The sequence below is a fragment of the Rhea americana genome, unplaced genomic scaffold (assembly GCF_003343005.1).
Source record: "Rhea americana isolate MKP2758 unplaced genomic scaffold, rheAme1 scaffold_35, whole genome shotgun sequence".
NCBI classification, from domain to species: Eukaryota; Metazoa; Chordata; class Aves; order Rheiformes; family Rheidae; genus Rhea; species Rhea americana.
The window spans coordinates 3,062,864-3,090,797 of NW_028186479.1; the positions used below are offsets into that span (position 1 = coordinate 3,062,864).

A 27,934-nucleotide genomic window follows, 5' to 3' on the forward strand; every position below is an offset into this window, starting at 1 on the left:
GGAGCGTGTGGCCGCCGCCGCGCGGAGCCGTTGGCGGCGGCCGTTGGCGGGGCGCGGGCGGGGCYGCCATGGCGCTCTCCTTGGCGCCCCTCAAGGTCTGCATCGTGGGCTCGGGGAACTGGTGAGTGCTGCCCCGGCCCCGCGTACCCGAGGGCTTTGCTCGTTGGCCGCGAAGCGGCCGGGAGGCAGGGATGCCGCGGGCGCGGTGCTGGCGGGGCGGCCGCCCTCCGGGCCGGGCTGCGGCGGGTTTCTGGCTGCGCCCGTGTAAAGAGTCCGCGCGTGGGTCGCTCCGAAGCGGGCCCGGGGGTGCCGGCAGCGGCCAGAGCTTGCCCTCTCCGCCTGCCTCTTCATCCCCTGCTCTGTCCCGGGAGCAGAGATGCTTTCCTGAAGTAAACGGAGCTAGAAAGCTGAAAGAATCACGCACTGTGTTTTGACGGTGTTGTAGGCAACAGTCTTTTCTGTACGGAAGTTATTTGGGGATATTTTTAACCTGCTGTTTKTTGGGTGACTTGTCTGATATCACCTGGCACAGACTTTAAAGATACTGGACCCTTTTTCAGCAGGTCATTACAACCTAAGTGCTACCCTAGGGCTTGTTGACAAAGCCCACCACCGTCCAAAAGTGAAATGCAAATGTGTGATTTAGTGTTGTGTTTTATTTTGTTTTTTCTTGTAGTACCTATTTTCCCAGAAGAGCAGCAAGGCACTAATTCAAAATACCTCTTCTTTTTCAGTAGATTATATTGAGGCATACTGAAGGCTTGAGACAAGGTTTTATTTTTATTCTAACACTGGCTTATAATTAGACTTAAATACATTTATGGTCTCACTGTTGTGTCCATTGAAAGCAATAGTTTTCCTAATCATTTTCCTAAGAGCAGTGCTGCATTCATAATCCTCCTTTGTCCCRCTTTCTCAATTCATTATTTTTCTATTTTGTTCACTTCTCCATTAATTATTGCATTGGTTCTTTATTTACAAGGTGTAAGTTAAGTAAATGTATCTTCACAGTTTGTCACTTTAATTGCTAATGCTAAGCGTGTATTATTTTTGTTAATGTTGTGTTTTATAAGGTAGACATGTGTTATACATTCAGTCTAACATTAGGGGAGTTTGGTGTTCCAAGAGCAAGGTACTACAGGTTGTTAAACAAAACTTCACAGTCTTTTGTCAAAGTGATCTTAGATTTGATGTGTACTAAGAGCAGCTGGCCTTTGGTGCTATTTTGCGTACTTCAGGAAGCCAGCAACTGCAGAGTTATGCTTTTCTTCCTGATGGCTTGTTGAAGGAATGGCTGGCATCGTTTCAGTGCTATGGCTCTTGCTGTAGCTTGTAAGGTGAACTGGGAGATACAGTGCATTGCAATATATGTGAAAAGGAAGTTATGTAGTTAGGCCTGTTGGTCTTTCAGGAGTATTGATGTCATTCTTCCATATTTGAAATCTAGCAAAAAGTTCTACGGATAGTTTAACTGCGTTTATAGTTGAGCTGCCGTGAAACTAGCTTGCCAGAACCAGGAAGATTCATGGAGGTTACCTACTAGCCGTAACCATGCACATATGTGTTTTGTTTTTACTTCACTGGAACAGTTTTATAACAAGAAAAGCTCCTGTCTAGTGGGGTGGATATCTGGATGACAAAATGCCCATATCTGTAATACTGTGATACTGGGCACTAGCCTTTTTCTTTTCTCTTTGGGATAAATTTCTTTAAATAACTGATAATTGATTTCATATTTGATAGCAGTGTGGCAAAATGTACGTGGCAGGAAGGAAGAAAAAAAAGTAATAAATTTCAGATAGCAATGATTTGATGTATAACAGCTTTCCCTGCCCCTGTTCTCCATGAATGTTTCTGAAAACAACTCTTGGAGAGGCAGGTGGGTTTTTTTTTTTTTCCCCTCTCCAAGTCCAGGGGATGACAGACACCAGACCCTGACTGGAAAGCAGTCTGATTCAAGAATGTATGTAACCATTGAACTAAATAGGACTTTGTTAWCTTAAGTGTTTATCTGTGCGCATAAGTGTCTTGCCCAGCTGGGGCCTGCAGTCCTAAAGCGGAAGCCTTTAAGATTCAAAAGCATGGAATAAGAAGGAAGTTGAAGCACTTACATGCATCTTATAATTGGTAATTTGGGGTWATATATTTTTGAAGCCTGAATTTCAGGGGTACAACTGGTGATGCCTGAGTGGTAAGCATGTAAATAGTTGAACTGAGTGGGACTTTGTGTATTTAACTGTTTGGAGACTGTGTTCTCCACAARAGTCTCATGTTCTGTGTGAGAAGACAAGTCTGTTCCACAAGTGCCAGTGTCTTTGCTTTCTTGTAGCYCTTTAACCTCTATCCTAGACAACAAAAACAAAAACAAACAAACAAACAAAAAAACTTGCTAAGGGAACTTGGCAGGACAAGGACAATTTGGAATGGTTGTGCTAATCTTTTCATATGATAAGCTACCTCCAGTCAAACTTGTTTGGTCAGTTTGCTAGGGGGAAGGTCACCTTAACAATGAACTAACTTGGCAGGGGTCTGTTAACACCTCRTGGAAAATCACAGGACAGGACAGATGGCTCAGAAGTCACAAAAGAGCAGGAGCTGTGCTTTTTTGCTCTCCTTATCCATCTGTAGTAGCTCATCTGGTGGATGTGATTGTATTAAAATCTTCCTCAGCATGAAGAGAGTATACTTCAGGGATATGCCGTGAAGCCTCAGGGTATGCAAGCAGTGCCTRGATCAGGTTAAACACTGCATGCATTGGCTCCCATATGTACCATAGCCTGTTCTTCTGAAAATATTTTCATGACAAGTTAACAAGGAGTGCATGACCAGTTTCTGTACCTGTATGTTTTGCTAGAACCTGTCCTTAATCTGATTGTTCAACYTGAACTATAGAGTTTGGGAAGAGAGAGGAAGTTACTGGGACAGAGCGATTCACAGGGTTAGGAACCTGCTAGAGAAGAGTGAGGGGTAAAGTTTATAGCTTAGCTGAGGTGATTTTTAAAGGAAAAAGTGGCAGGGCCATAGTTATGGTGCTGGTTGCACGTATATGTTATTGGCTGCACTGATGCTGGTATCACAGTGAGTTAAGGAGTTTCTGCRGCTTGTGTTTCGCTTTTAAAGTGATGAGGGGAAAGCAGACCAATGGTGATACGCTGATACAGCTGGTGTAGATGAATAGTAGTTGGTGAACAGTGAAAGGCAGGAGGCAAAGTGTGTTCTCTTGCTCAGTGAGATGCTCAGTGAGATTCAAATACAGTTCTCCAACAGAGTGTTAAGTATATATATGCAATTGTACTGGGACATACGTGCAGCAAGAAAAAGAACAGCTGTTTGGCATGGAACTACCTTGTTGCATGACTTGAATGGCATTTACTTTCACGTGGAGCATGTTAGGGTTAATTAAGGTTTATGAGGAAATGTTATGGTGTTTTTTCTCTTGTTGCTTCAGGCACCGAGTATTACAATCCAGGTCACACTGGAAGTGTTACTGCTAGAACTAAGCTGGCAAGAACTCCAGTTCTTTTGCCTTGTGGTGTATCAGCAGTATRCTGCAAGATGGGCCAGAAATCTGAGTAAATGATTCCAGATGTCATTTATTTRGCAGAATAAATTCTAGTCTTCTAAGACATGCTGTTTTAATGGTTTAGCTGAAGATCTACTTCAGATACCACACATTTTTCTGCCACTAYTTGGAAAGTAACCTTAGAAAGTCTTACGATTGCACAATTTTTAATATAGCACAATGAGTTGTGCCATATGAAAAGCTCCCAGGGYACAATGAAYTTACTTGGTTTACTTGCCAGCCATGGGTWTGTTACAARCAACGTCCTTAATAAATTTAGAGGMGTGTTCTGTGTATAACTATATTTGTAAAGTTAAAGCTCTCTTACCTTGTAATAAAGTGTGCAGCATTTTTCCCTCCTGCTCTTAACATACCAAGTACTAGAAAGTCACAGTATCAAAAGTTGTGATGGCAGGGAGAAGTGAGGGAATATGCAGAAATGGGTAAACCTCTGGTCAGTGACTCTACCTGTCTTTATCTCTTTTTAATCTTTTTGGTCTGCTTAGGAGATCATCAGTAATTATGAAGTCTTTTTCTGATCCAAGGAAAGGAAGTTAGATTAATAGGCTTTATTAAATTGTGTCTTTTTCTTGTCTATAGCATCCAGGCTACTGAAATGGAAAGTTGCATTTATCCCWCTTTGTGTAGCTTCAGTAATTCTGAAGTAATTCTGAGTAATTTCACTGTTGCTTAGAGATTTTGAGTAGTACAAATAAAACTGATAACAATCCTACAAGCTTCACTGTACTGTTCTTAGGGACAAAATGAGGCTATCAGTGATGGCATTGTCTGCCTGTGAATTCAGAGGATGCCATTGCAACACTTAAATATTGTGAGCGTGGCAACATGATCATACATACAATTTGTGCAAGCTATAAATGCTTCCAGGCTTTGTGTGCCTATCAGTGTTCTGTAGAAATTGATGCTTTAGGCTTMTTAGCGAAGAATACTTCCTCTTTGTTAAAGGTGAAAATAATCAATTTTTAAAAATTAGATTTAGAGTTAAGAATTAAATAATAATATCTAACTTTTACTACTGCATTCAAGATATCCGTTTCATTTGTGCAAATAAAATTACCCAAATACTCACAGGATAGCCGGTAAAGCAAACAAAATAAGTAAGGAGGTTTTCAGTAAATGCTTCAGTCCAATGTATTCTTTGTTATTTTATTTTATTTGTTTATTCAAGAGGAAGCAGCAGGTGTGAATAACTGGTGTGTTTTTTCCACTCTTTTTACTAGATCAGAAAAGCTAAGTAGTAGTTGGTCCAATAACCTGTGGATTTCTGTTTATCTTAAAGACAATTTCTTCTAGAACAAAATTATAATTTTTTTAGAATATATATTTTTGTTTTCTTTTCTGCAGGGGTTCTGCGGTTGCCAAAATAATAGGTAATAATGTAAAAAAATTGCAGAAGTTTGCTTCTACGGTGAAGATGTGGGTGTTTGAGGAGAATATTAATGGGAGGAAACTGACAGATATCATAAATAATGAACATGAAAATGTAAAATATCTCCCTGGATACAAGCTGCCAGATAATGTGGTAAGGCTCAAAAGCTAAATTTGATCTGGTTACGGAGCAGAGGGAATTTTGCTCACATCTTTAGGTTCTATAATATTTCAAACTGTATGCTATTTTACTGTTGGCATCAAAGTTTGGAACAAGTAAAATTACTAATGTAGGTATGTTCAACATATTATAATCTATTTTTGCCTAGCCGTTATCTTTATGTTACTACATTTCCTGTATTTGGAGGTAAACATGAAAACGAGGGAGAGATTAATGGCTCTGACCRTGCCAGATATAAAAATTTGGCCTCRACTTTGGAATGTTGCAGACTGGTCAACTAGGATTGAGGAAGCTTCAAATACTTTAAAAAGTGCTGCAGGATGAGAGCAAGAGCAAAGGAACTCAAGCTTATATACAATTTGTCTGTATCTTGGTTGCCTTTTCTCACGCACAGTCAATTAGGCGAGCATGTTTCTAACTGTGCCAGGGCAGAGTGATAGGACCACATCCACTTTGTGTTGGTGTAATGGAATGATGAGTGGGTAGTGGTGAATCTTGCCCCAAAAGCATTATAGGCAGAGACTGCAGCGACTTACAATTCAGTAGGAAATTCTGGGCMGGAAAAGCATGAATTTCCATGGAGTGAAATTTTGCCTGTAGTGATAAAGCTGACATCCCATAGTTTCTGCTGTTCATGAYTTATTCATGTCAGTTCTCTTCCTCAGTAGTTGAGCTTATTGCTAGAATTTAAACTTGACTTATTTTAAGATGTTCGTCACATATTAGAAAAATTGGAGTCTGGCAGGTGATTTGGAARTAGGTCACCTTTTTGAAGGGTTGACCAAATATGAGTACACGGAAAGAAAGTATAAACTAGCAGGTGTAGAAGGAGATCTCTCAGATAAGAAATCTGAGTGTACCAGGAACTAAGTAARGAAGGTACTCTTCAGCATGCAATAGTGTTTCAAAATTGAGAGTATTTTGTCAAAGAGAAGGAAGCTTCTTATTTTATATTTTCTAACTCAGAATATGTGTTTGAATGATAAGGAGCATTTTGAGTTTTGATTCTTGAGAATTTYTTATTTTAAATTCCTTCCCTTACTTATGCATTTCTTTGCACTAACAATACAGGAGGCTCTAAAGATGCCCCTTTCAAGGCCTAAAGAGGCTGGTTTGAAAGCTTCAATTCTTTTGMTTTTGTGCGAAGATTATGTTTGTACTTGTTTTCAACGCTGAAGCACAGTTACTTGTAGCGCTGTGTATAAGACCAGAATGTGCTTTTACGTATTTGACAACACATGTGAATAATAGTAATTTAAAATAATTATGTGACCTTTCTCTTCCATAACTATACAGRTTGCTGTCCCAAACCTTAAAGAAGCTGTACAGGATGCAGACTTGCTGGTCTTTGTCATTCCTCATCAATTCATTCATAAGATCTGCGATGAAATCACGGGACGAATACCCAAGAAAGCTCTTGGTATAACTCTCATAAAGGTATAATAAATGCTGTATGTTAATACTGAGAAGGTATTGTAGAATCTTCTAAAAAGAGATGACTTAGAATTTGAGAGGAAAAGTCTCTTTGTGTCATTCACTTGATTATTCCGTTAAACCTTCCCMAAAATATGACTGGAATTTCTCAACCATTAGTGGATTGTTATGCAGTGTTTTATTTTAGGTAGGTGGTTGCAGAAGGAGGAAAATGAGGCTGTTCGCAAGGCTTCCGTTAAAAGGAAAGGAGGAAGGAATATGTTTTGCACCACCAACTTTTCTARTCTTTTACTTGTTTCCAAAGGCATCGTTAGGTGGAGAGCAGAGCACAAGCAYAATGGCCTGGTTGTTAATGCACATCCCACACACGGAGCTGATCATTTTAAGAACTGCTGAGAGCATCTCATGTGACTGAGATGATAGTGTTCTTGTTTGTGTCAAAGATTATGTTGTAACAAGAGAGACTGTTCAGCACAATCCAAAAGGATAAACCAGTTTAAGCATGAGAACTAGGAGGGGTCAGAGGTGTAGGAAATACGGGTAGGTGTTTTACCAGGGGCTTTCGTAGTTTTGGTGGCAAGAGAATTCTTAAATGTGGGTGTGTTTCTCTCCCCTTTGCCCCTTGTGTGCTTAGCCACAAAGGATAAGCTATCCCCAGGAGGTTCAGAAGACACTTCTTCCTTGTTGTTTTGTACATAGTTGAGAGTACATTTATACACAGGCCATTTATTTTTTTCAGCACACATTTCCTTGTCTGTTGTYTTTTCTGGCAAATGATCCATTTACACATATGTGTTAAAAATAAAGAAAAAACCCTTATTGCTCCTGACTGCAAKCTTGTCTCTTTAGTTTGGCTAGCTAAGCTCATAGAAGCTGTGCTGTGTTTTGTCTGTGCTAACCTGATGTAGTACTGAGATAYATGAAAAGGTAATGTTGCCCTAGTGTAGTTGCTGCATTTTGTGGAAAAGCTTTTCCTATGGTGGAAGGATAAAATAAAGCAGAGYTGAAAGAGCTTGAATGCGTAGCGTCAAAGCAATACATCTGTCCTGGATGACCTTAAATGTCAAAGTATTTATTGCTTTTGAAGTTGCCAGTTTATGCCTCTCTCTTCTATAAGCTCAAGATAAATTTTCTTCTTCCTTAATTTCCTAAACGTGAGCTATATTTTCMTGTTTCTAATCCTAGGTATGATCCTTTAATGAAATCGATAGAGTAAAYGAGGACTTTTATCACCATAACTGAAATCAGAACTGAGCCAGTATTCCTTTAGGAGTACTGCTTATGGTGTTTTAATGGAGTCTTGATTAATGAGTTACATTTAGAAGATGGGGTGGGGGGAGAGATTTACCTTTAATAATAATAATAATAACTCAGTCCACTGTAATTAAAATAAGAGTRTAGTGACACCTGCCATGCAAAGCAGAACTGATTACTAGGCAGCTTCCCACTGTCATGTTGCATGTCTGCATCAGTAGGTGGTCTTTGGAAGGAAATGATGCAAAGTCTTTTAATTTCTTTGCAGGAGAATGTAGAGTACGTGTTGTCAATTTTTATAATTGCATATGTATCATTTAATTATCATTTAATTGCATATGTATCATTTATGCAAGTATATTGCGTAACTGTGTATGTATAATTTAAGATGAAAAGGCAGAGATTGAGCGGAACAATGAAACTCAAGTAATAGAGGCAGGAATGCATTCTACCCCATATTCTTGGAGCTTTTCTATGCATGCTTTTTTCGTCACGCTTTTAGTGATCTCTATCTTATTATGCTTGGCCCTAAAACTGTTAAAGTGGCATGTGTTAACTTWGGCAGTTAAAGTGCAGTTCTTTTCTGAAAATGTCATTAGTGGGAYCTTTGTTTCTCTGCTTTCTAAATTAGATGTACTGGCTCGGAGAATTAGCAGTATGTACTCTTTTAGTCCTCTTTTTAACAATCAAATCTTCAAGCAGAGCCTAATATCTGAAAACTGAGTCTCTGGCAAATAAAGACACTTGTCTTCTGGTTAATCTGTGCTTCCATTGAAACATTTGCAGTTATGTTACTTTACATATGTTCTGATCGCTGGTATCTGTCAAAACCTAACAAATCACTTGTTGTGGGAGGAGAATGGCATCTGACTTGCATGCAGCTTACAGTGCAGTACAGTAGAGAGCACGGGACTCAGGCGAGGTGGTTGTCRCTCAAAATACACTTCAGACAGCCTCAATGCTGATCTCATTTCCATCTACCTGCACGCAGGCTCGTGGGATCACTCTGGCAGGCATTTTAGGACTCARGTGCTAAGACCACTGAACTGAACTTACATTGCCTGGGGAGCATTGCTACCCAGTAGAAATTCCCATATTGGAGCCTTGATTTTCATTTATTTTTCTTCTGTCATCTGTCATCCGGTATTGGATTTGATTCTGGAAGAAACAGGTGCAGCTGCCCTTTGAATTTGTCAGAAGTTGCATCTGTTTCATAGCAGAGCTGAATTTGGCACCCAAGCATCTCTGATCTTTCACTTAGATGAATAATTGAGGTGTATGTAGTCACATGTTGGGAATTGTTCCCAATGGGTATGTGTTTTTTGTTTATTAATTGCCTGCTTAGAAGGATGGGCAAGGGGCCTTAAATTGTTTTGTGGGGTTATCTTTGGCACTGTTAGGGAAAAATATGACATATATATCTGCTTGTTATCAGATTTTTTCTGTATGAGTCATAAAAGATGAGAAGGCAGAGTTGTGCATTAAGAACTGTARATTGAAAAATAATGCAGAAATGAAGCCACTCTTGTTTGTATTTTAAACGTTTGATTTTATACAGGCATTTCTGTGTGTTTCTTGCACCATGTTATTTAAGGAGTGGCATCTTTAAGGAGTGCACYGCAAAATGCTGCCTGAAATGTCGTTTGATTAAATATATATGTGTATGCRTGTATGTACATATATATGTGTATATATCTCRAAGTAGTAGTGGATCACACTGCCTTTTTTGCCTTTAAGTTGTATAATTTAGTTTGAAATTACCATATTTTTCCCTCCTCATAAACATTGCCAATACTACTATGTAGGTTATACAAGCCACATTTTGGGAAAGTGAGACCATTTAAGTACCTTGTGCCTCCTTTCCTGTCTGCCTTCCCCTTGGTTTCAAAGCACAGAAGAAATCTGCATTTATCTGAGTGGGAGAAAGAGTTTTGTGAGAAGGAAGTGGCCTCTTTTGGAGTCTTTGATCCAGGCAGTTCAGAGCACTGGAGTGTGTCTGTTCCAGCATTAATCTCTGGGGGGGAGCTTTTCTAAGGTCTTATTTCTGCCCCTACTTTCACCTTCTATAAAGGGTGCTTTATAAGTATAGATTAAAAATGTACTTAGACATGAAAGTATTCTCAATTATACATGAAAGTATTCTCAGTTATTCAGCTATGTATTTGTGAACTGTTGTTCAACTTCTAGTATTCTTCAAGATGATTAAATTGTCTTTCAACTAGTAAGTTGTTGGTTTAACATGAGGGAATCTCTCTGACATTTCAATTCAAATTCCTCTTTGCAAAAAAAATAGTAATCAGGATGGCATCTGGTGAGTTTTGGTCCAACTTCAGATCCAAGTGCAGGGCTGATTCACAATTGGTATTTCAGTGATTCTTCACTGGTTTTAGCAGGCGCACACTGATTACAACCAACTGAGATTCTGAACAACAGAGCTAAATATTCGTCATTTTTTTAAAGTCAACGTTTTTATTGAACACAGCATAAAGTCTGTTGCCATCATCTAGATTTTGTTAGTTTATTCCTTATTCTTGAAGTGCTGCCTCATATCCTGTAAGAATGCATCTTAAAGAGGTCACAGCAGTAGCAGAAGCATGCCACAGAACTTATTTGTCTTTCTGCTAACAAGTCCGTCGCCTTTAGTCTCTGTCTGAATAGACCTTGTTGTAGCTCCTATCTGTGGGCAAAAAGTTGTGCTCTTCTTCTATACTATGTTTAATGCCTTTTTTTTAGTAATTCACTTCAATGTTGGCTGCAGGGAATAGATGAAGGCCCAGAGGGACTCAGACTGATCTCTGACATTATTCGAGAGAAGGTGGAAATCGACATCAGTGTGCTGATGGGAGCCAACATTGCCAATGAGGTGGCAGCAGAGAAATTCTGTGAAACCACAATAGGTAATATTCCGAGTAATTGAAATGTTTAAAATATGSTCTTGTCCTCAGAATTGCATATCCAGTAGCGCAAACTTCATTTTTCAACATTAATCAGCTGTTATCAGAAATGGGGGGAGGGGTTTTCCTTMTTTTTTAACGTTGAATTTCCTAGAATGTTTACACTTCCAAAATTACTAGGAGAGTACTGGGAACAGAGGGAGAGGGAAGAGTGCAATTTTATAGTCTTGCTAGGGTTGTTGTGACCTTAGTAGGTAAAATACTAAAAATGCTTTTTCTCATTCTCCAGATAATAAACTGTTCTTTTTTAATGCTATGCTTAAGATTTTTCTTGGGTGCTTAATATAAATAAATGATTATTATTTCATTTATTATAGATAAATGCTTATTATTCCAGCTCAAGTGCTCTGGTCATAGATAGTATCTTTCTGTGTGTTCTGTATGTCTTGCTCTTTTTTTTAAATCCTTTTTACGTTCTCAAAATAACTTGTTCTCCCAAATCCTAGGCATAGTTTTACTCCTGTGTTGATCTGCACACCTGCATGTGCCTAGTCTTGGGTCTCATAGTGTCTAGATAAGCATGCACATACACACACATATAATTATGCATAATAGCAGAGAGTTAATGTTACTGTCTCAACGTTGGATTTTTTTTTYATTTTTGTGAATTTTTAGCTATGTAACATCTCATCAACAGCTTTTGCTGGTTGAATTGTCATACACAGAAACTTATCTGCCAGTGTCAGCATGCTCAGTTAATAAAGTATGTTTGACTTGTGTTTAGCAGTAGGTTTTTCTCTTGAACGCTGACCTTAAAAATAATTGGTAGAATTGTGCCTGTTGTATTTTTAACTCAGCTTTGTTTTATTATTAACAATTTTTTAAAATTGAAAGAAAGATTTAAAGAGCAGGGAGAGTATAGAGAATTAATGAGCAGACAATGAATTATGAAGAAGTCCACAATAACTCAGTCAGAGATTTTCAGTGTGATGTAGACACACCCCTAATCACTTAAAACAAGGGAATCTGTTTAGGGTAAAAATAGAACAACCTTAGCTCTGCTTTCAAGTATTCTGAATTGCAAAAGAAGCCAAAATAATACTCAGATTATTCATTGACTTTTTTTTATTCTTCCTTTCTCTTTCTAAACAGGCAGCAAAATCTTAGAGAATGGCCTTCTCTTCAAAGAACTGCTGCAGACTCCGAACTTCCGAATAACTGTAGTAGATGATGCAGATACCGTTGAGCTTTGTGGTGCTCTGAAGGTAAGATTAAACAGGGTGTGGTTTTGTACACAGATAGAACAGTGATCCTCATAGAAATAAGCAGGTATTTTTATCTATAGGGTTATGTTTATTATATTTTATATAATATATGAAATAAAATTGTGAAGGAACCAGAGGTGAAGTTGGAGAGCAGCATGTTCTGAGAGCTGGCATTTCGAGTCGTGTCTCACAGCATCCTAAGTTATAGTCCTACATCTTTTACTTTAGCTTGCAAGCAGTCATAAAACAAACATTTCTGTTGTTTCAAGTGGTCAAAATTTTTCTAAATCCATTTTAGTCCCCAAAGGAAAATGGCATTTTTCCTTTTTCATTATGCAAGAGTGTGTTTACAAAAGAACACTGAGAAAGAAGTTAGTATTAATCTTTTGTGTCTGTTAACCAGTTTATTTCCTTATTCATTGACTTATTGACGTGACAACTGTTATATTTTGCAGATACATACTGCATAAGGTTCATGTGGATAACCATGTTCAGAAATGACTTGGAGGAAAAAAAGTTATTTCAGAGAGTTAAACATCTGGACTTCTTTTCCTTAACAAAATTGATGCTGGCAGGAAGTGAAGCCTAGCTTAAACAATCTTACTGATATTTTCTTCAGGTTAGTTTATAGGTCATTTGTGAATAGAAAGTGTTAGTAGCTTGGGACTTTGGCCAATAGTACTGTAGTTCACATTATTTGATATCTATGTTGGAAACCTTTTTTGATGGATGTAGTGGTACAGTAGATAATATGGTTTGCTTTTTTATATTTTTTTTTTTTTTTTTTTTTTTTTGCATTGCTTTGTTTTCTTTGTTGAAGTTAGGTGGAAGTTGCACTAATCACTTGCAAAACTCCTGAGCTAATGAGTGATGCCTTTAACCTAAGAGATTCTGATTTGTGTTCCTGTTCATCAGTGAGAAGTAGACTGACAGAGAACCTAAATTTTAGCTTACTGTTTTTCCGAATAGTTTTGTATTGAGAATTGTCACACTGGAAGTCCTGAGTAAAAGGAGATCATGGGCCTGTGATCTGGGCTAGTGAACTGTACRTTGGTGTAATGTGTTTTGGAGTTATTTTATTTATATTCAAGACTATGGAGCTCATAATTTGGCTCTGTAGCTATTGCTTGAAAATACTGCAGTGGTGATGTAGGAGGTCAGCAGGAAATAAATTCTTGTATATAGACCTACAGGATTAGTCAGATAACTTTGCAGACTTATTTTTCTTCAAAATCTGCTCAGACTGATGCTTTCTGACTAGCTTAACTTCTTGTATGACAGAGGAGTTTTGTGCCAGACAAATGTTCTTCCCAGAGAAATCTCCTGCCTATAGAGTTAGACTGTTGAAGCGGAGATGAGTATGCCTGTCAAACTCAGAAGTGAGTCAGCAGACATGCAAACTCTACTGTAAAGGTCTGAGACAGGCAAGAGAATTCCAGATAAATTGTTCTTCTGGTTCTAGAAAGGTTGGAAGGTCAAATTTGTGTATATTCTTTGTAGCCCTATTTTGTTCCTTTCTCCTACTTCGTTATTCRTCTTGCTACTTGCAGACAGTACTGTCTAGTTGAGCTTTCTAAAAAACCCATATTTATTCTATATGCTCTTGGCATTTGGGATTGATTGCATTGTATTTTGTTAACTGAGTTGAGGCTTCCAAAAAACCACATAGTCTGAGTCTAAAGAAAAAGGTGAATTAAAAATAAAGTAGCTTGTGTAAAGCAACTGTGGATTTCTTCCTTCATTAAAAGGCATGAACTGGTATAAATTGGCATAGATCAGTCATGCATGATTTTTTTTCAAACATACAACTCCTTAATCTCTGGGGGTTTTATCAGAATCTTAAATTTTTGGAGTAACTCTTCATTTAAAACCCTTTCTAGTTTATCTTAAATCTTGTGATGACAGTTTGTAAAGGTTTCCCTGAACTGTTTTTAACTCAAACATTGCTGAATTTTATTAATGCGTTGGGAACATGTATACCGTTCATGAGAAGCTAAAATTAAATGAGTCTTTTTTTTTTAATTATTGCCTATACAAAGCTCAAATGTAAATAATACAAACATAAATATGAGCTTTTTTTTTCTTACAAGCTATACATGCCTATTAGCAGAAGAATTATTTATTAATGGTAACAACAAGCATTTCGTGTGCTTGTTGCCTTTTATGTGATATTCATGTAATCTTTGTAACAAAAATGTGGGGAAGAAAATAAGCATATTTTCATGTGATCGTTTTTAGGGGGAATTCCCAAGTGTAGCTTCCATCAGCTGACAGTTACTTTATGAAAACTGGAAAGTTACTTCATGAAAAATGGCAAAGTATAGTGGTATTTAATTTGCTGAAAGGAGGAAGTTTCTATTTCAAGAGAGGACAACATTGTGTAATCTGAAAAGACAGGTACAAAAAGAGCTTCTGACATTAATTTCTATAGCACTGCCAGTTCAAACCGTCTGTAGCATCACTGCAGACTGCATTTTAGAACAGTGGGAGCAGGCACATGTCCCAGTTCAGACTTTTTTTTTGAATACAGAAATAGTAAAAGCAACTCCTATATTCATATTTAAAGAATGCAAAATAGAATCGTAGAATCATAGAATCGGTAAGGTTGGAGACCTCTGGAGATCATCTAGGCCAACCTCCCTGCTCAGCAGGGTTACCTAGAGCATGTTAGACAGGGTTGCATCCAGGTGGGCCTTGAAGATCTCCAGAGAAGGAGACTCCACAACCTCTCTGGGCAACCTGTGCCAGTGCTCTGTCACTCTTGCAGGGAAGAAATTCCCCCCTCACGTTCAGGCGGAACTTCCTGTGCTTCAGTTTCTGCCCACTGCCTCTTGTCCTGTCACACGGGACAACTGAATAGAGTTTGTCCCCATCCCCTTGACACCTTCCCTTCAGGTACTTACAGACATTGATAAGATCCCCCCCTCAGCCTTCTCTTCTCCAGGCTAAACAGGCCCAGCTCTCTGGCAKATGCTCCAGCCCTCTGATCATCTTTGTAGTCCTATGCTGGACTCTCTCCACTAGCTCCACATCTCTCTCGTATTGGGGAGCCCAGAACTGGWCACAGTACTCAAGATGAGGCCTCCCCAGGGCTGAGTAGAGGGGCAGGATCACCTCCCTCCACCTGCTGGCAACACTCTTCCCCATGCACCCCAGGACACCATTAGCCTTGTTGGCCACAGGTGCACATTGCTGGCTCATGGTCAACCTATCAGCCACCAGCACTCCCAGGTCCTTCTCTGCAGAGCTGCTCCCCAGCAGGTCAGCCCCCAGCCTGTATTGGTSCCTAGGGTTATTTTTCCCTAGGTGCAGGATCCTGCACTTGCCCTTGTTGAACCTCATGAGTTTCCTCTCCACCCAGCTCTCCAGCCTGTCCAGGTCTCTCTGAATGGCWGCACAGCCCTCWGGTGTCTCAGCCACTCCTGCCAGCTTGGTATCATCAGCAAACTTGCTGAGGAAAAATAGTGTTCTATGAAAAATATTAATGTTATGAGAAACAGTATATTCTTCCAGATTTTGCATTTTCAGTAAATATCAGCTTGGGAAAATGAGACTTGTCTATTATGCCAGAAATAACAGAATAGTGTTTGTTAAAAGTCTTACGGCTTTCACTATTTCTGCAAGCCTCTCTAAGCAGGGAGAATTTGCAATGTGGATGATTACCTAAAGGTTTGAAGGGAAGAAAGGGGAGAACAGAAGAGTAACAGAGGGTGTTCTGAGCACTGCTTTTCCTATTGCTAGTGATAATTTTAGGCTTGAAATTCTGTTTTTTGAAGCATATTTAAATTCAGAGTACAATAATAGATATAGCAGCCGAGTGATCATGAAAGAACTTGTACTTTATTGCTATTCAGAGATACGTATATTCTGAAAATCCGCTTCATTTGCTGTATTTATTTTTTCTGACAATGGGCTAATGGAGATGTTCTGATTTCCATAGTTCAATACACTGAAACTACAGTCTTGCATCAGCTCAGAGAGTGGCTGAATAGGGAATGGCAGTCATTTTACACAGTCTGATGGTATTGGGGAGGGAGAACAGCTGTCTACAGTAACTTGTTGGCTGCAGGAACAAAACGTGCTTGGCATATTCTTCTCTATCAGGGAATTTTCTTTTGAGGACTGAAGCACGTTTTGCATTCTTTTTTCTTTCTTTTTCTTTTTTTTTTGACTTTTTTCAAGGGTTGAGATCAGAATATCCAAACTTCAAATTTGGATAGCTCAGCTTCAAGGTGGCCAAATGGCTCTACAGGCAGCTTGACCTGAGGCTGCATATGAATTCCAGCTGCCATTTGCCGATGTTGGGGCCTTCCTAGGAAGTGTTCAATGGTCAAGACACTACTGTAAGAGCTGTATGCCTAGCTCATCTATAGATATGCTCCTGAGTCCTTACGGGTGTGGTACAACAGAGTAGCACAGACACAAATTTGAAGTGTCTAAGGAGTTCTTAGTTTTGTGTCTGAATGCGGACTTGCAATCAAACAGCATAGATAGGAGGCAAGACTTAACTGGTGTGTGAACCTCGACATACACTTGAGTGACAGTTTCAGTGCAGCTGATTTCRTATGTGTAAACTTTACTGGAATCATTTACCCAGCATAGCTGTGTTACGGGTGAGTGTGAAGAAGGGAGGAATGAAAACCTAATTTTGCAGTGTGGCATAATGGCCAGGCTCCAACTACCTGATGTATTTGTTGAGGGCTGCGGAAAGTTAAAAGCCCTCAGTGGCAACATTCAAGGATCAAGACAGAGGTGAAAGTTACTGCATGAAGGAGAAGAGCAGCTGCTGTGGTTGCCTTTCCCAGCAGCGAGCTTCAGGCCCATCTCTAAATCTTGTGGCTCCAGCTTAACTTTAAGCAGCAAAGTGAGAAGTGTAACTATGGTTTTATTGTTTATCAGGTTATATAACGCAACATTATTATTTACAGAGGTAGTCCTACAAAGTGYGTTTATGGCAGTCGTTGTTGGATAGTCAGTCCAGCTATTGTAGAAGAGAAGTTGATTGTGGTAATTACTGTTTTCTGAGATGAAGTGGTAAGGCAATCCATTATTCATGTTCAAGTTTGTCAGGAGCAGGCAAACAATTTATGCTGAACTTCACTGACAGTTCTGCTGATAGTCTTTGATTTGCTGAGTCTCAGTTTGACCTCTCTCAACTATGGTGGAAGTGAGCTCCTCCAAATTCCTGTTGTAAGCAGGAGAGAAAACAGGCTGTGCTGAGCTGTGTCTCTACCTCAGGGAAGGCTGAATGTCTCAGGTGAATGAACATCTCTGCTTGGTTCTCTGATCCATTTAATTACGGAGAGATGAGAGTTGCCTGAGAAATAGCCTCTGAAGCTGTCTGCATGACTGCTCCACAAACTTATTGTTGTAAGCTGAGTAGGACTATAAGTTGGAAATGATTTTCTTGAGCACTGACTGAATGTGGGAGAATCTGTCAGCAGAGTCTGCTGTCTTGGTGCCTACTGTCATCAACTGACATTGCATTTTTGACCTCTGGCATGCTTATACCAGGTCATCTGCAAGGAGAAGACAATTTTTCTTGTTTGCTCTGAAGCATACTCTGGGTACTGCCTGGCGTCAACATTGCTTTTCTGAAGTTTAGCTTCAATACCTCAGCAATAAAATAACTGAATTCTGTCCTAGCTCTGGAATAATTAGTACTGAGACTAGCACTTGTGTCTGAATACTAGACCTGCTGGAGAATCTGATGTTCTGCAAAGTGTCTTAATAGTTTAAAAACACTTGTAATATAAATATGACTCCTTTGCCTCTTGCTTGCAGGATGCATACTCTAATATAAAAGGCTGTTGATGCCATGATGGGGAAATGTATTCACTCAAGTGTAAAGTGGTTTTGAGTGCTCTTAATCTCCCAGGCCAAAAGGAACACTGAGATGCCATTTTTGGGGGGTTGTTGTGATAGTATTTTTGAACCTTTATAAAAACAAGCTTGTTTGTAGACTACAGTCACCCTTGCTTATCAGGCCCGCCATGCTCCCCTCCCCATGCTGTATATGCCAATATAGTCAGCATTTGACTCTTCTCTTGCACAAATGTGTACTCATTGCATATGCAGGAACTCTTGTAACTACAAATGTAGGCTTTGGCAATGGCAGTGTTCAGGATATTTTTACTTCACTTTAATAGGAATACTGATTAAATATTATAGATGGCAGATGGTACTTGAAGCTGACATCTTTTAAATAATTAAATTCATCCTCAGCAATAGGCTAAGTGGAGTTATTAATGTCAACAATATGAAAAGGATCATTCTTGTTGTGACAGCAGGAGTCTCTAAAAATTTGTTTTGACCTTATTAATCCTGGGTAGGTGGTGAGGTATAGTGGGGTATCAAGAAAAACAGGATACTCTGCTGTTCCTAGCTCTACCACTTTCCTTTTATGTCTCTGTTTTCCTTCTGTGTAAAATGGAAACACAGATATTGTTGTCCCTTGAGAAATGTTTTGAAATATATTGTGATGAGGAAGATGTTACTTGTGCTTTAAATCAGAGGTGGTGTTAATATTGAACTTCTGCTTTAAACTCCTGATAACATTAAATGAACATCATTTAGTTGTAATGGACCGAGACATTCAGCTAGGCTAAAGTTTGCTATATTTTTGTTTCTGGTTTGGAGATTGAAGCAGAAAGGGATGTAGAACCCATCATCTGAGGGTGAGGGCTTTTTTTTAAAAAAAAAAAAAAACAGTTGTTGAAAACTTATATTTTCTAATTGTTTGTATTTGTTTTAATGCTAGAAGGAGCTATGATCAGTTAATCTTGGAAGAAGCATTCACTGATTTTCATGCAGGAGGTTCATATCTTCTGACTAGTCTAGAGTAATAAATCTTAAAATTTGGTCTATGGGAACATGTAAGCTTCTGAAAACCTTTTACCCATCTTCCCATAATGTGACCAAATCAAACCTATAATTAATTCCCCCCTGCCTATTTTCTACAAAAAGAATCAAGCTCTAAATTAGAATTTGTATTTTAGTCTATATATCTTTCCCAAATTCATTCTAAAATATGTGAATGAATTTAGTTTACAATCTTCTAATATTGGAAAGCTACAGCAAAATAAAATTTTTACTACAGCAAAAAATAGTGAAACTTCTCCAGGTTATAGGAGCTAAAAAGAAAACATTGAAGGGAGGTGTTGAGCAGCCTTAAGAAAAGGCTTTTTCAGATGTTGACAATGAAATATTGTCCTCCTTCAGTTTGACCAATTAGCCAGAAATTGGGGCTTGCAGGTTATTTAACTTTAGGAGGAAAAACTGTTAATGTAGTTGGACATCTTTGATGCAGTTCTTTTACTTGTAAGCATATCCTACTTCTCTGAACACAAGGTGACTCAAACAGCTAAAGACATTTTGGACTGAAATCTAGGAAACTTTCAAGCTGTACTCCTGGAAGCTGTGGCTGCCATAAATCTGAGTTTCCTCAGACACGCTCTTGTTTTCCATTTATTCCTCAGAATAAGAGACAGTGACCTAGAACTGCCCAGAGCTGCTGAGTGTCAGAGAGGCAGGAACAGTAAGTCCACAAGGCTGGCAAATGCTAATTGTATTCTTCAGAGGAATCAAACACATCTCTACTTACTGCACATGCACTGACCTGTGCTGTGCATGGAAGAAGTCTGGAGGTTGTTCAGAAACAAGGCTGTTTTCATTTTTAGCTAAGTACTAAATACTTTCAGACTTCAGATACGTGCAAGTTCCAGTTAAATGGGTTAGCTAACCTGAAAACTTTCTAACCACTCTGTGAAAAAATACTGGAGATTTTGCTCTAGAAGAGGTGTCTGATGTAAAGATACCTTGCCTGAATCATCGAAGTGAAGATTTAAGCCAAGATGATCTAAAGTGCCAGCTTTAAAAATCTGATCATCTTTTGCTGCTGTCATGTCTAATGTCTGGATTTCTGAGTGCAGTTTCCAAGGGTCACCTTTAGACCTCAGCTAGCTGCTCAAAAAGCAATGACTCATCCTCTGGTCACATTTTTGAGTGAGCGTCATCTAGCCATGAACAGCCTCACAGCACTACAGCTGCCTGCAGTCTTTGGGTCTCATAATACAACAAACGGAACAAAAACAGCTGTTAATGGTCTTGTTGCTTTCATTAGCAGCTTCCAAATGCTGCTGCTGTTGCTTCAACAAGTTACAGTTCTTTTTCTGCACCAGGGGCTGGTAATACCAGTTATCCTGTGGTTTCAGTTGAGGTGGCTGCTACTGCTACTGTTGCAGAAAGGTGTTACTACATCTGTTGCTTCCTTGTCTGCTTTAGCAGGGCTTCACAGTCCCATCTCTTTTGGAGTAGTTCTTTGGGGGATGGGCAAGCTAACCGTGGAAAATCTTTGCTTTCTGGTGGCTTATCTTGTTATTTTCCAGGCTAGAGAATAGCTTTTTCAGTCACTTTACTCAATCTCTCAACTGATCTTTGTTTTATGTTCATAAGCCACAGAAGGGACAATGAGCTTCATGAGCTCATTGATCATGAAGAAACAGTACCCTTTTTTGTTGAGGGATGTAGCCAGGTCTGTGGAGAGAACCTTTTCGTGCTTAGCAGAGATCTCACTGTGTCATGAACCTCAAGGGAAGCCTCTGAAGGGAAGCCTCTGCTAAGCGTTGCTGTTCTAGGATTTGTGCATATGTAGAAGGGATGAATGCTATGAGCTTAGCTGAATTTAGCCCCTCGGCATATTAGCATGAAAGTAAACAAACATTTCTCAGAGTCAGTATTGCTTTAATCACAAAGAAAATAAGACTGAAGGTTTGAGATGTCAGTATCTCTACCTCAGGGCAGGATCAGCTATCTCTAGACAAACCTTGTTTGGATATAGTTTAACCTGCTCTTAGGCAAGTATAATAGTTCCACAGCCAGAAGGGCAACTTCTTCCAGAGCTTTAACTATGCTTTTATCCTTGGGAATATTTTCATATTGTAAGACTTTTTTTTAATTATTCTATCCCATAAACTATATATGGAGTTCTTAAGGATACTTGCACTCTATCTCTTRGTATCTTCTGGGATTCTCTAAACAGTAATTGACTCATTTTCTATTTGTTTTTTTTCCTCTCATTAGAATATAGTGGCAGTAGGAGCTGGGTTCTGTGATGGCCTTCGCTGTGGTGACAATACCAAAGCTGCTGTTATTCGCCTTGGCCTAATGGAGATGATTGCCTTTGCCAGAATTTTTTGCAAAGGACGAGTGTCTACTGCCACCTTCCTGGAGAGCTGTGGAGTTGCTGATCTTATCACAACATGCTATGGTGGCCGGAATCGACGGGTAGCAGAAGCATTTGCTAAAACTGGAAAGGTACCTTATCCACTGGGTAAAATCCATTGTTGCAAGCACTGGCACTCCTGGTTTGTTGGAGTCATAGTTAGTATAGCTATCCGAGACACACCAACTGTACTTAGTGAGTACCCCTCTCTTTCCTCTCATTCTTGAGTGCTAAAGGCTAGAATGCATGGAAAGGTGTTTAAAAAGGACAGATGTTTATAAAAAAGGGGAGGGGGGGAAGAAAGGGAGATCTGAGAGATTTGATTGAGAGATTTGGATACATGAAGGAGACTGTTTACAAAAGGAGTATGAGAGACTATTATATTTGTTCACTCAGTGGCACAAACTTTTCCCCAGTTTGGCTTTTGAGACAAGAAAAAAAAAAAAAAAGCCGTTCGGTAACACTTTTTTTTCCATTTGGATTATGATATCAGATTTATAAAAACTGTTGAAGCTCTCCTTTTCTTCCTTTTTTTTCCTCCTCTGTTGTTTAGTCTATTGAAGAATTGGAGCAAGAAATGCTGAATGGTCAGAAACTGCAAGGACCACAGACTTCTGCAGAAGTGTATCGCATCCTCAAGCAGAAAGGAATGGTGGAAAAGTAAGTAAGAACAAATAGAGTAAGTTCTTCATCCTGCTTTTTTATCTCCTTAGCTGCTTTTGCTTTTCTGATCTTGATTTTCCTGAAGGTATTGACTAAAAAGCAAACTACTATAACACAAGCAGTTTAATCCTCATTAAAAACACAGAAATAATTGAATAAAAACTCAAAACTATTTACTGTAATACACTTCTGTTTGAACTAATAGTGTGATGTTAAATTTGTGAATAGTCTTCCATTTACAGAATGTTTGGTGGCCTCCACCTATCACAGAGAGGGATAGCAGAGTGTATTTTAACATGCGAAATTAATAAAATACATGAAAACAAAAGCTGAGCTTCTTGAAGAGCCTTGTAATGAAGCTCTATAGCCAATTTCATAGTAGTAAATTAATTGTTCATCTCTAAGGAAGAGGAGCTTTGTTACAGCTGAACAGCGGATCTACTGAATAGTGTCGTCTTCTATCTGTATGGATTCAGGCTTTGATAGTGCAGTTCTCTTTCCTTATGTGATTTTTTTTTTTTTTTTTTTTTTGGAATGAAATATAAAGTGGGTTGTCCTCGCTTCTCTGTCTTTATTCTTTTTACTCAACACATGCCTGGTTCCTAAAGCCAAACGCACGGGTTTTTTTTTTATGAGATTAAAGGATGCATTATCTGCATCTCTTCCTCTTCTCAGATGAAGCCAAATTGGAAAAATAAACGACTTGCCAGTCAAAGGACAAAGYCTTAATAATTTTCTTTCCCCCAAAGCAGTTTTAAAAATCTAGTTTTAATGCGTCATCTACATCAAATTGCCAGCTTGACACCTAAGTCCCGTCTCTGCACTGTTCACTAATTTAATTAACTGCCAAAAATTCTAATTAAAATGTTGGCTTCAGTCCTTCCTGCTTATGATACACTAAATAAAATGGGGTCCTTTGTTTTTTTTCCCCCCTTTTCCATCCTGCAGTAAATGGTACACTTAATTTGGTTGTGCTTTTAATGAAAAATATGAAATAGAGTTGCTAATTTCTTTTTGGTCTACCAAGCCCATACCATATATCTGTCAAATTTTCATGAGAGTTCTCATTTGACAAGACTTTTGAAAGTAACTTTCAAACTATTTTTTTGCAAACTATTGGACCGGCTGTTGCTTTAAAACACAAAACACAGTAAAACAGATGTAGTTTTGAAGTGAAGAGGTAGGAGTCAAGTAAGAGTAAAATTTCATATCCTCGTCCTGCAAAGAGAGCCCTAAGGGTACACCGAAATACGCATAAGTCAACAAGATTCAGCAGAGGTGCTTTGGTAACAGGGTTGGTGGCCAGTGGTATTTACAGTGCAATTCAGTCTTTTATTGCAGAAATGGTTGTAGAATTAACCCTGTTGAAGCGCTGTGATGCAAGGCACATTTGGAGTTTGCTGGGCATGATCCCGCAATCTGCCTTGATTCTGTGTTTGCAATGTGAAGCACAGCAGACCTCTGTGTAGCGTTGCTGTAACTAATACTGAAGCCTCTGTCATTCTTCCAGTAAAGTGCTTCTGASCTGGGCTCAGAGTAACATTCTCTGCAATGAACAGCAAGAATTARGTATTGAGATGTGGTTGGTGGTAGTAGTCCCTTCTCTGAGCTTCCTYGTACCTGGCAGTACTATATCTAAAACGATGTGAAACTTGCTTTTGTTTCATAAGGTGTGCAGTATATTTTGTGGCCATCTCCAGCATAAGTCTCATGTGGGCATGACAAGTTTGATTTTGGTGTCTGTGTTTAAGCTTTTATATGAAAAGTAAATGCAGCCTTCCCCCAACCCAATATATCATACAAACTGAGTCACAAGTGAAGCTTGTTAATAAATGCAAAACTGTGTAATTATTTTTTTCTACATATTCTCTAGTAAGCAATTTTGGTTCTTTTTGAGGTGCCTACACAAGTGAGCAGAGGGATATGCAGAGATACCATCAGTAAGCACTTCTTAGAGTATACTGGCATGCATGTATAGTGCTCAGTACTATTCAGGGGTTCTACTCTGTTGCATTTATATGTTGTAGATATACAAATACACAGACGTATATATACAGAATGAGTGATGGGATCATTTCCCTGAGGAAAAGCTTCTGTTTCGGATCTGTTTTGAATCACTTAGAAATTAATTATTTCAGTGTCTCCAGTGCTCTTTATTTACTTTAGTCAAAATAAGTTAGTGCATTTGGCCAGAATTTATCAGTAGATAAAGCCGCACTGATATTATATGTTTATTTTGGTGACTAGATGTTAATCTGTAAAATCCACCAAGCTCTGTCTTAAAATTGGAGTTGTTTGGTCCACTGTCCAGGCTGAGTGAAGGACRGAAAATAAACTAAATTTCTGTAAACTATCTTGGCTGTAATAACCCTTCATGTTGTCAGAGAAGCCTGAATAATTTGGGATTTGTTGGAAACATAGCCAATTTAAAAAAGAAAAAAAAGAGTTTGAATTTAACATTTCAAAATCCATGTTTAATTTTAGAGTCTTATTATTAAAAATTTGACCTTTGAATTCTTTTTATGTCTTTTTGTCATATTCTGCAGTTATTTTATCAAATTATTGTTCAGAGATAATACTTAACTGACATGCTAGTCGTCTTTTCTGTCCATAGACTGGCGCATAAGATTTTCAAGTAAAGATGCAAGTATTTTTTTTTCTTTTTCATTTTCTTGAAATAAGTTAATGATTGTGCCATACATAATTAATGTCTCTGTTATAGCTAGTTAGGCTTTTGAGAGAGTAACTCGTCCTAGGGATGTATATAGGGTCTTATTTATCCTGCATTTTTCAACCCAGCATGAATGCCTGAAAACTATGAAAAGAAATTGATTTTTCAGTCTCTATTTCTTTTTTCTTCCCCCTTCTATTTTATTTCCTTCATTTAATAGAATATTATAAAATAATTTTACACTGCATTTGCTTCCTCTCTTCTTAGGTTTCCACTATTCACTGCTGTATATCAAATCTGCTATGAAGGGAAGCCTGTCAAAGAGATGATATCCTGCCTTCAAAGTCATCCAGAGCACATATAAAATCAATGAGGCCATTGCGCTAATGCAGCTTTCTGCCTTTCAAATTTATATTTGGGTTCAAGTGGATATATCTATCATTAAGCTTCATACAAAGCTGCTCACTAGGCAACTGTAACAACATGAATGTGTCTGAGTAAATACTTTTTTTTTTTTTTTTTTTTTTTTTTTTTTTTTTTTTTTNNNTTTTTTTTTTAATGCTTTCAGCCTAGTTTGACATAGCATGTAGTGTTGGCTTGTTGACTGTCATTTTGCTGGCTAAAACAACTGTTTTAAGGTAAGCAGTTCAAAACTTGCACTACGTATATAGTGTGTATACACAAGCAAACTGCATGTGTGTTCCTACAATATAAGACATAAACAATATTTGATTGTCTCTCATGAAGGCCCAGTCCAAAGTCCACCGGACACAGTGGGAAGAATCCCACTGATTTTAATGGAGGCTGAATCAAGCCAGTCATCTTGAAATACTAGGAGTCTTTCTATTATAACTCATTTTTATTGTGCATACATGTTGAAATTTGAATGTTTTGTGTATTTTTTATTATATTCTTTTAAACAATATTAGTGGAAACAAATGGTAGCAGTTATTCAGGAGGCTACAGGGATGTTTTAATGAACTCCATTGAACAATATCATGATTTTTGAAAGTCTTTCAAACTATCATACTATTTTGAAACCAATTTTTAAGTGATTTTAAAGTTTTTAAGTATACTGTTTTAAAGGGAATGTGCTGGAGGGGGATTGTTACCTCTCCTTCTGTTTTTTAATCCTTGCATTTTTGTATTTCTGCATTTCTCTCTTGCCATTCCCAGTTGTTATGCTCTTCTAGAATCCCATTCCAAAAAACAAGTTGCAGATTTTGACCTGGAGGTTCTGAATCCTGGTGCTTATGGTTTGTTTTAGGGCTATACATGTGATGGTTCTTCCTTGGTATAGTTCGGGTGGAGGAGGATGCTCTCGGGGTATTCCACTGCTCAAAACTGTCATGCTGTTTTTCTAGCTTAACCGTCAGGTACAATGTGTTGAACTGCACACAGCACTGCAAGGAATATTTGGGTGTTCCCTGGTAGCTCATGCTTGTGTTGTTAAAAGGATTGTACATTAGTATGCTGAGTGCTTTCATTTCAGTGCCTGCCAGTGGCTGACACGTCAGCTGGACTACCAGCCTGCACAGAGAAATGATGAGTTCTGATGCTGCTCTTTAATTTGAAAAAAAAAAAAAAATTAGCAGGTGCTTGTTCAAGTCCTCTGTGACCAAGCCCTGAAAGCTTCTCAAAGGCATCTCTTTTATTCCCAGGTACCTCAGCTGCTTTTTTTTTTTTTTTTTAATAAAGACATTTTTGCTCTATCAGGGAGGTTAATTTGATTTATTATTGTATTATTGGAGAATTTGTGATGCTCAACTGTCAAGTCAGCACTGGATTGTGATTTCTTTGTTGATTTGTTTGTTAACGAGGCTGATGCAAGAGAAGACAGATGGATGAAATATTTTGTCTTGCTTTTCTTTACAAACATCAAAAAAAGTGTGCAGTTTGTGTAGTAGGCTGTAAACTTTTTGGTAAATTATATGCCAGGCACATAAAGAGTGGACTCATTCTTGCAGCTGGGAGACGAGGGGTAGCATTGAGTTTCACAGAGCTTAACACTAGGCCAGTCGCGGGAATGTGCATCTGGTCTGAACATCTACTCCAAACTTCTGAGCCCTATCAGAAGTAATTACCTTATTTTCAGTGTTCTTGGTGATGCCAGAAATTGCAAGCACAAACCTTTCTGAAGCTTTGCTATGTCATTCACAACTTGCTAAAACAAAGAGGATGCCTTGGAATCATTATTATCCATACTTGAATAGCCTGGATCACCCAGGAATAAGCAAGTGTTGGGGCAGTTTTGTATAGACAGGAAGATGCTTCAGCTCAGGGGTGCCATTTCTTGAGCTCCTGTGGAGTTTTGCAGTAGTTCAGGAAGATCATGTGAATGTCATCAGATATTCAGGGAAATTAAAGGTTATTTTGCCTTATTTCTGCCTTCTGATTTAGTACTAAATATAATAGAGATGGCCAGAAGTTAAGTGATATCAGACATTTGTGGAAATTGGAGAAATGACTGGTAGAGCTGATGTGGAGAAAGCACTCTGCTTAGATAGTCAAAAAATGTTTTAAGATTGCAGGCTTTGTTACAGTAATGCACACATGGAGCATACACTCCTTGTTACAGCATAATTTCCAGTGTGTCTGCTTATGTTTTGTTGTTGTTTTAATACCAAGCTGATTGGCTTTGCCTTTATAGATATATGCATATATATATATAATTTTTTTTTACACGCAGTATATAGAACGATAGTATTTTTAAGATATATAAAGGGCTATGTGAGCTAAATGTGGTAAATTAATATATATTTTAAGATGATTTCTGTATTATTCCAATACTTTTATTTCCACTGAAACCCTAAATCTTAATTGCTGCTCTTTTGTACAGAAGCCTGTTCAGTAGGAAATCTGGAGAAAGGCTTTCTATGGGACTTTCTTTCAGACTGTGAATGATATTCTTTTCAGACAAGAAATGGTTTCAGTAACAACAATAATTTATTTTATTTTCTATAGGTATTTCACCATTTGTACTTGCTTGTCAGTACTGGAGAACATTCAGCTTGGCATTGTGTTTTTCCCCCCTAATATTTACTGCTAATTATGAAACTGTGATATGATACTGAACTGAACGATTAGAATTCTGTTCAACAAATGCTCTGTTTTGCCTAGTACTGGGATAGTCTTACTGAAAGCATTAACCCCTGCGTACCATTTTTGCATCCAGGCTCCTAAATTTGTAACTACTGATCAATTACTGAACATTAATCACTAAGGAATTACATTATCTTTTAATGTTATGTACTCATGGCCCTTGGCATGTGTACTTTTTTATTTAAAGGTACTCATTTGAAAAATTAGTACAAATAAACATTTTGTCTTGAGAATCACTTTGGTTTCTGTTGTATCATGTTACATGGTTTGCAATTACTATTTACTATTTTATACAC

The 27,934-nt window shown here is 38.3% G+C and overlaps 1 protein-coding gene across 2 annotated transcripts; it reads left to right on the plus strand.

Moving 5' to 3' along the window:
• Positions 1–7: 7 nt before the first annotated feature.
• Positions 8–27,874, plus strand: GPD1L (glycerol-3-phosphate dehydrogenase 1 like). Of its 2 annotated transcripts, none has more exons than XM_085311802.1 (8): positions 8–121; positions 4,928–5,105; positions 6,429–6,569; positions 10,579–10,717; positions 11,867–11,979; positions 21,061–21,294; positions 21,756–21,862; positions 24,804–27,874. In XM_085311802.1, exons 1-8 carry the CDS (start codon positions 69–71, stop codon positions 24,898–24,900), a joined length of 1,062 nt encoding a protein of 353 aa, XP_085167928.1. In that variant the 5' UTR covers positions 8–68; the 3' UTR covers positions 24,901–27,874. The 2 variants fall into 2 exon arrangements, with proteins under 2 accessions (XP_085167928.1, XP_085167927.1); XM_085311801.1 differs by lacking the exon at positions 8–121 and adding an exon at positions 735–771.
• Positions 27,875–27,934: the final 60 nt, after the last annotated feature.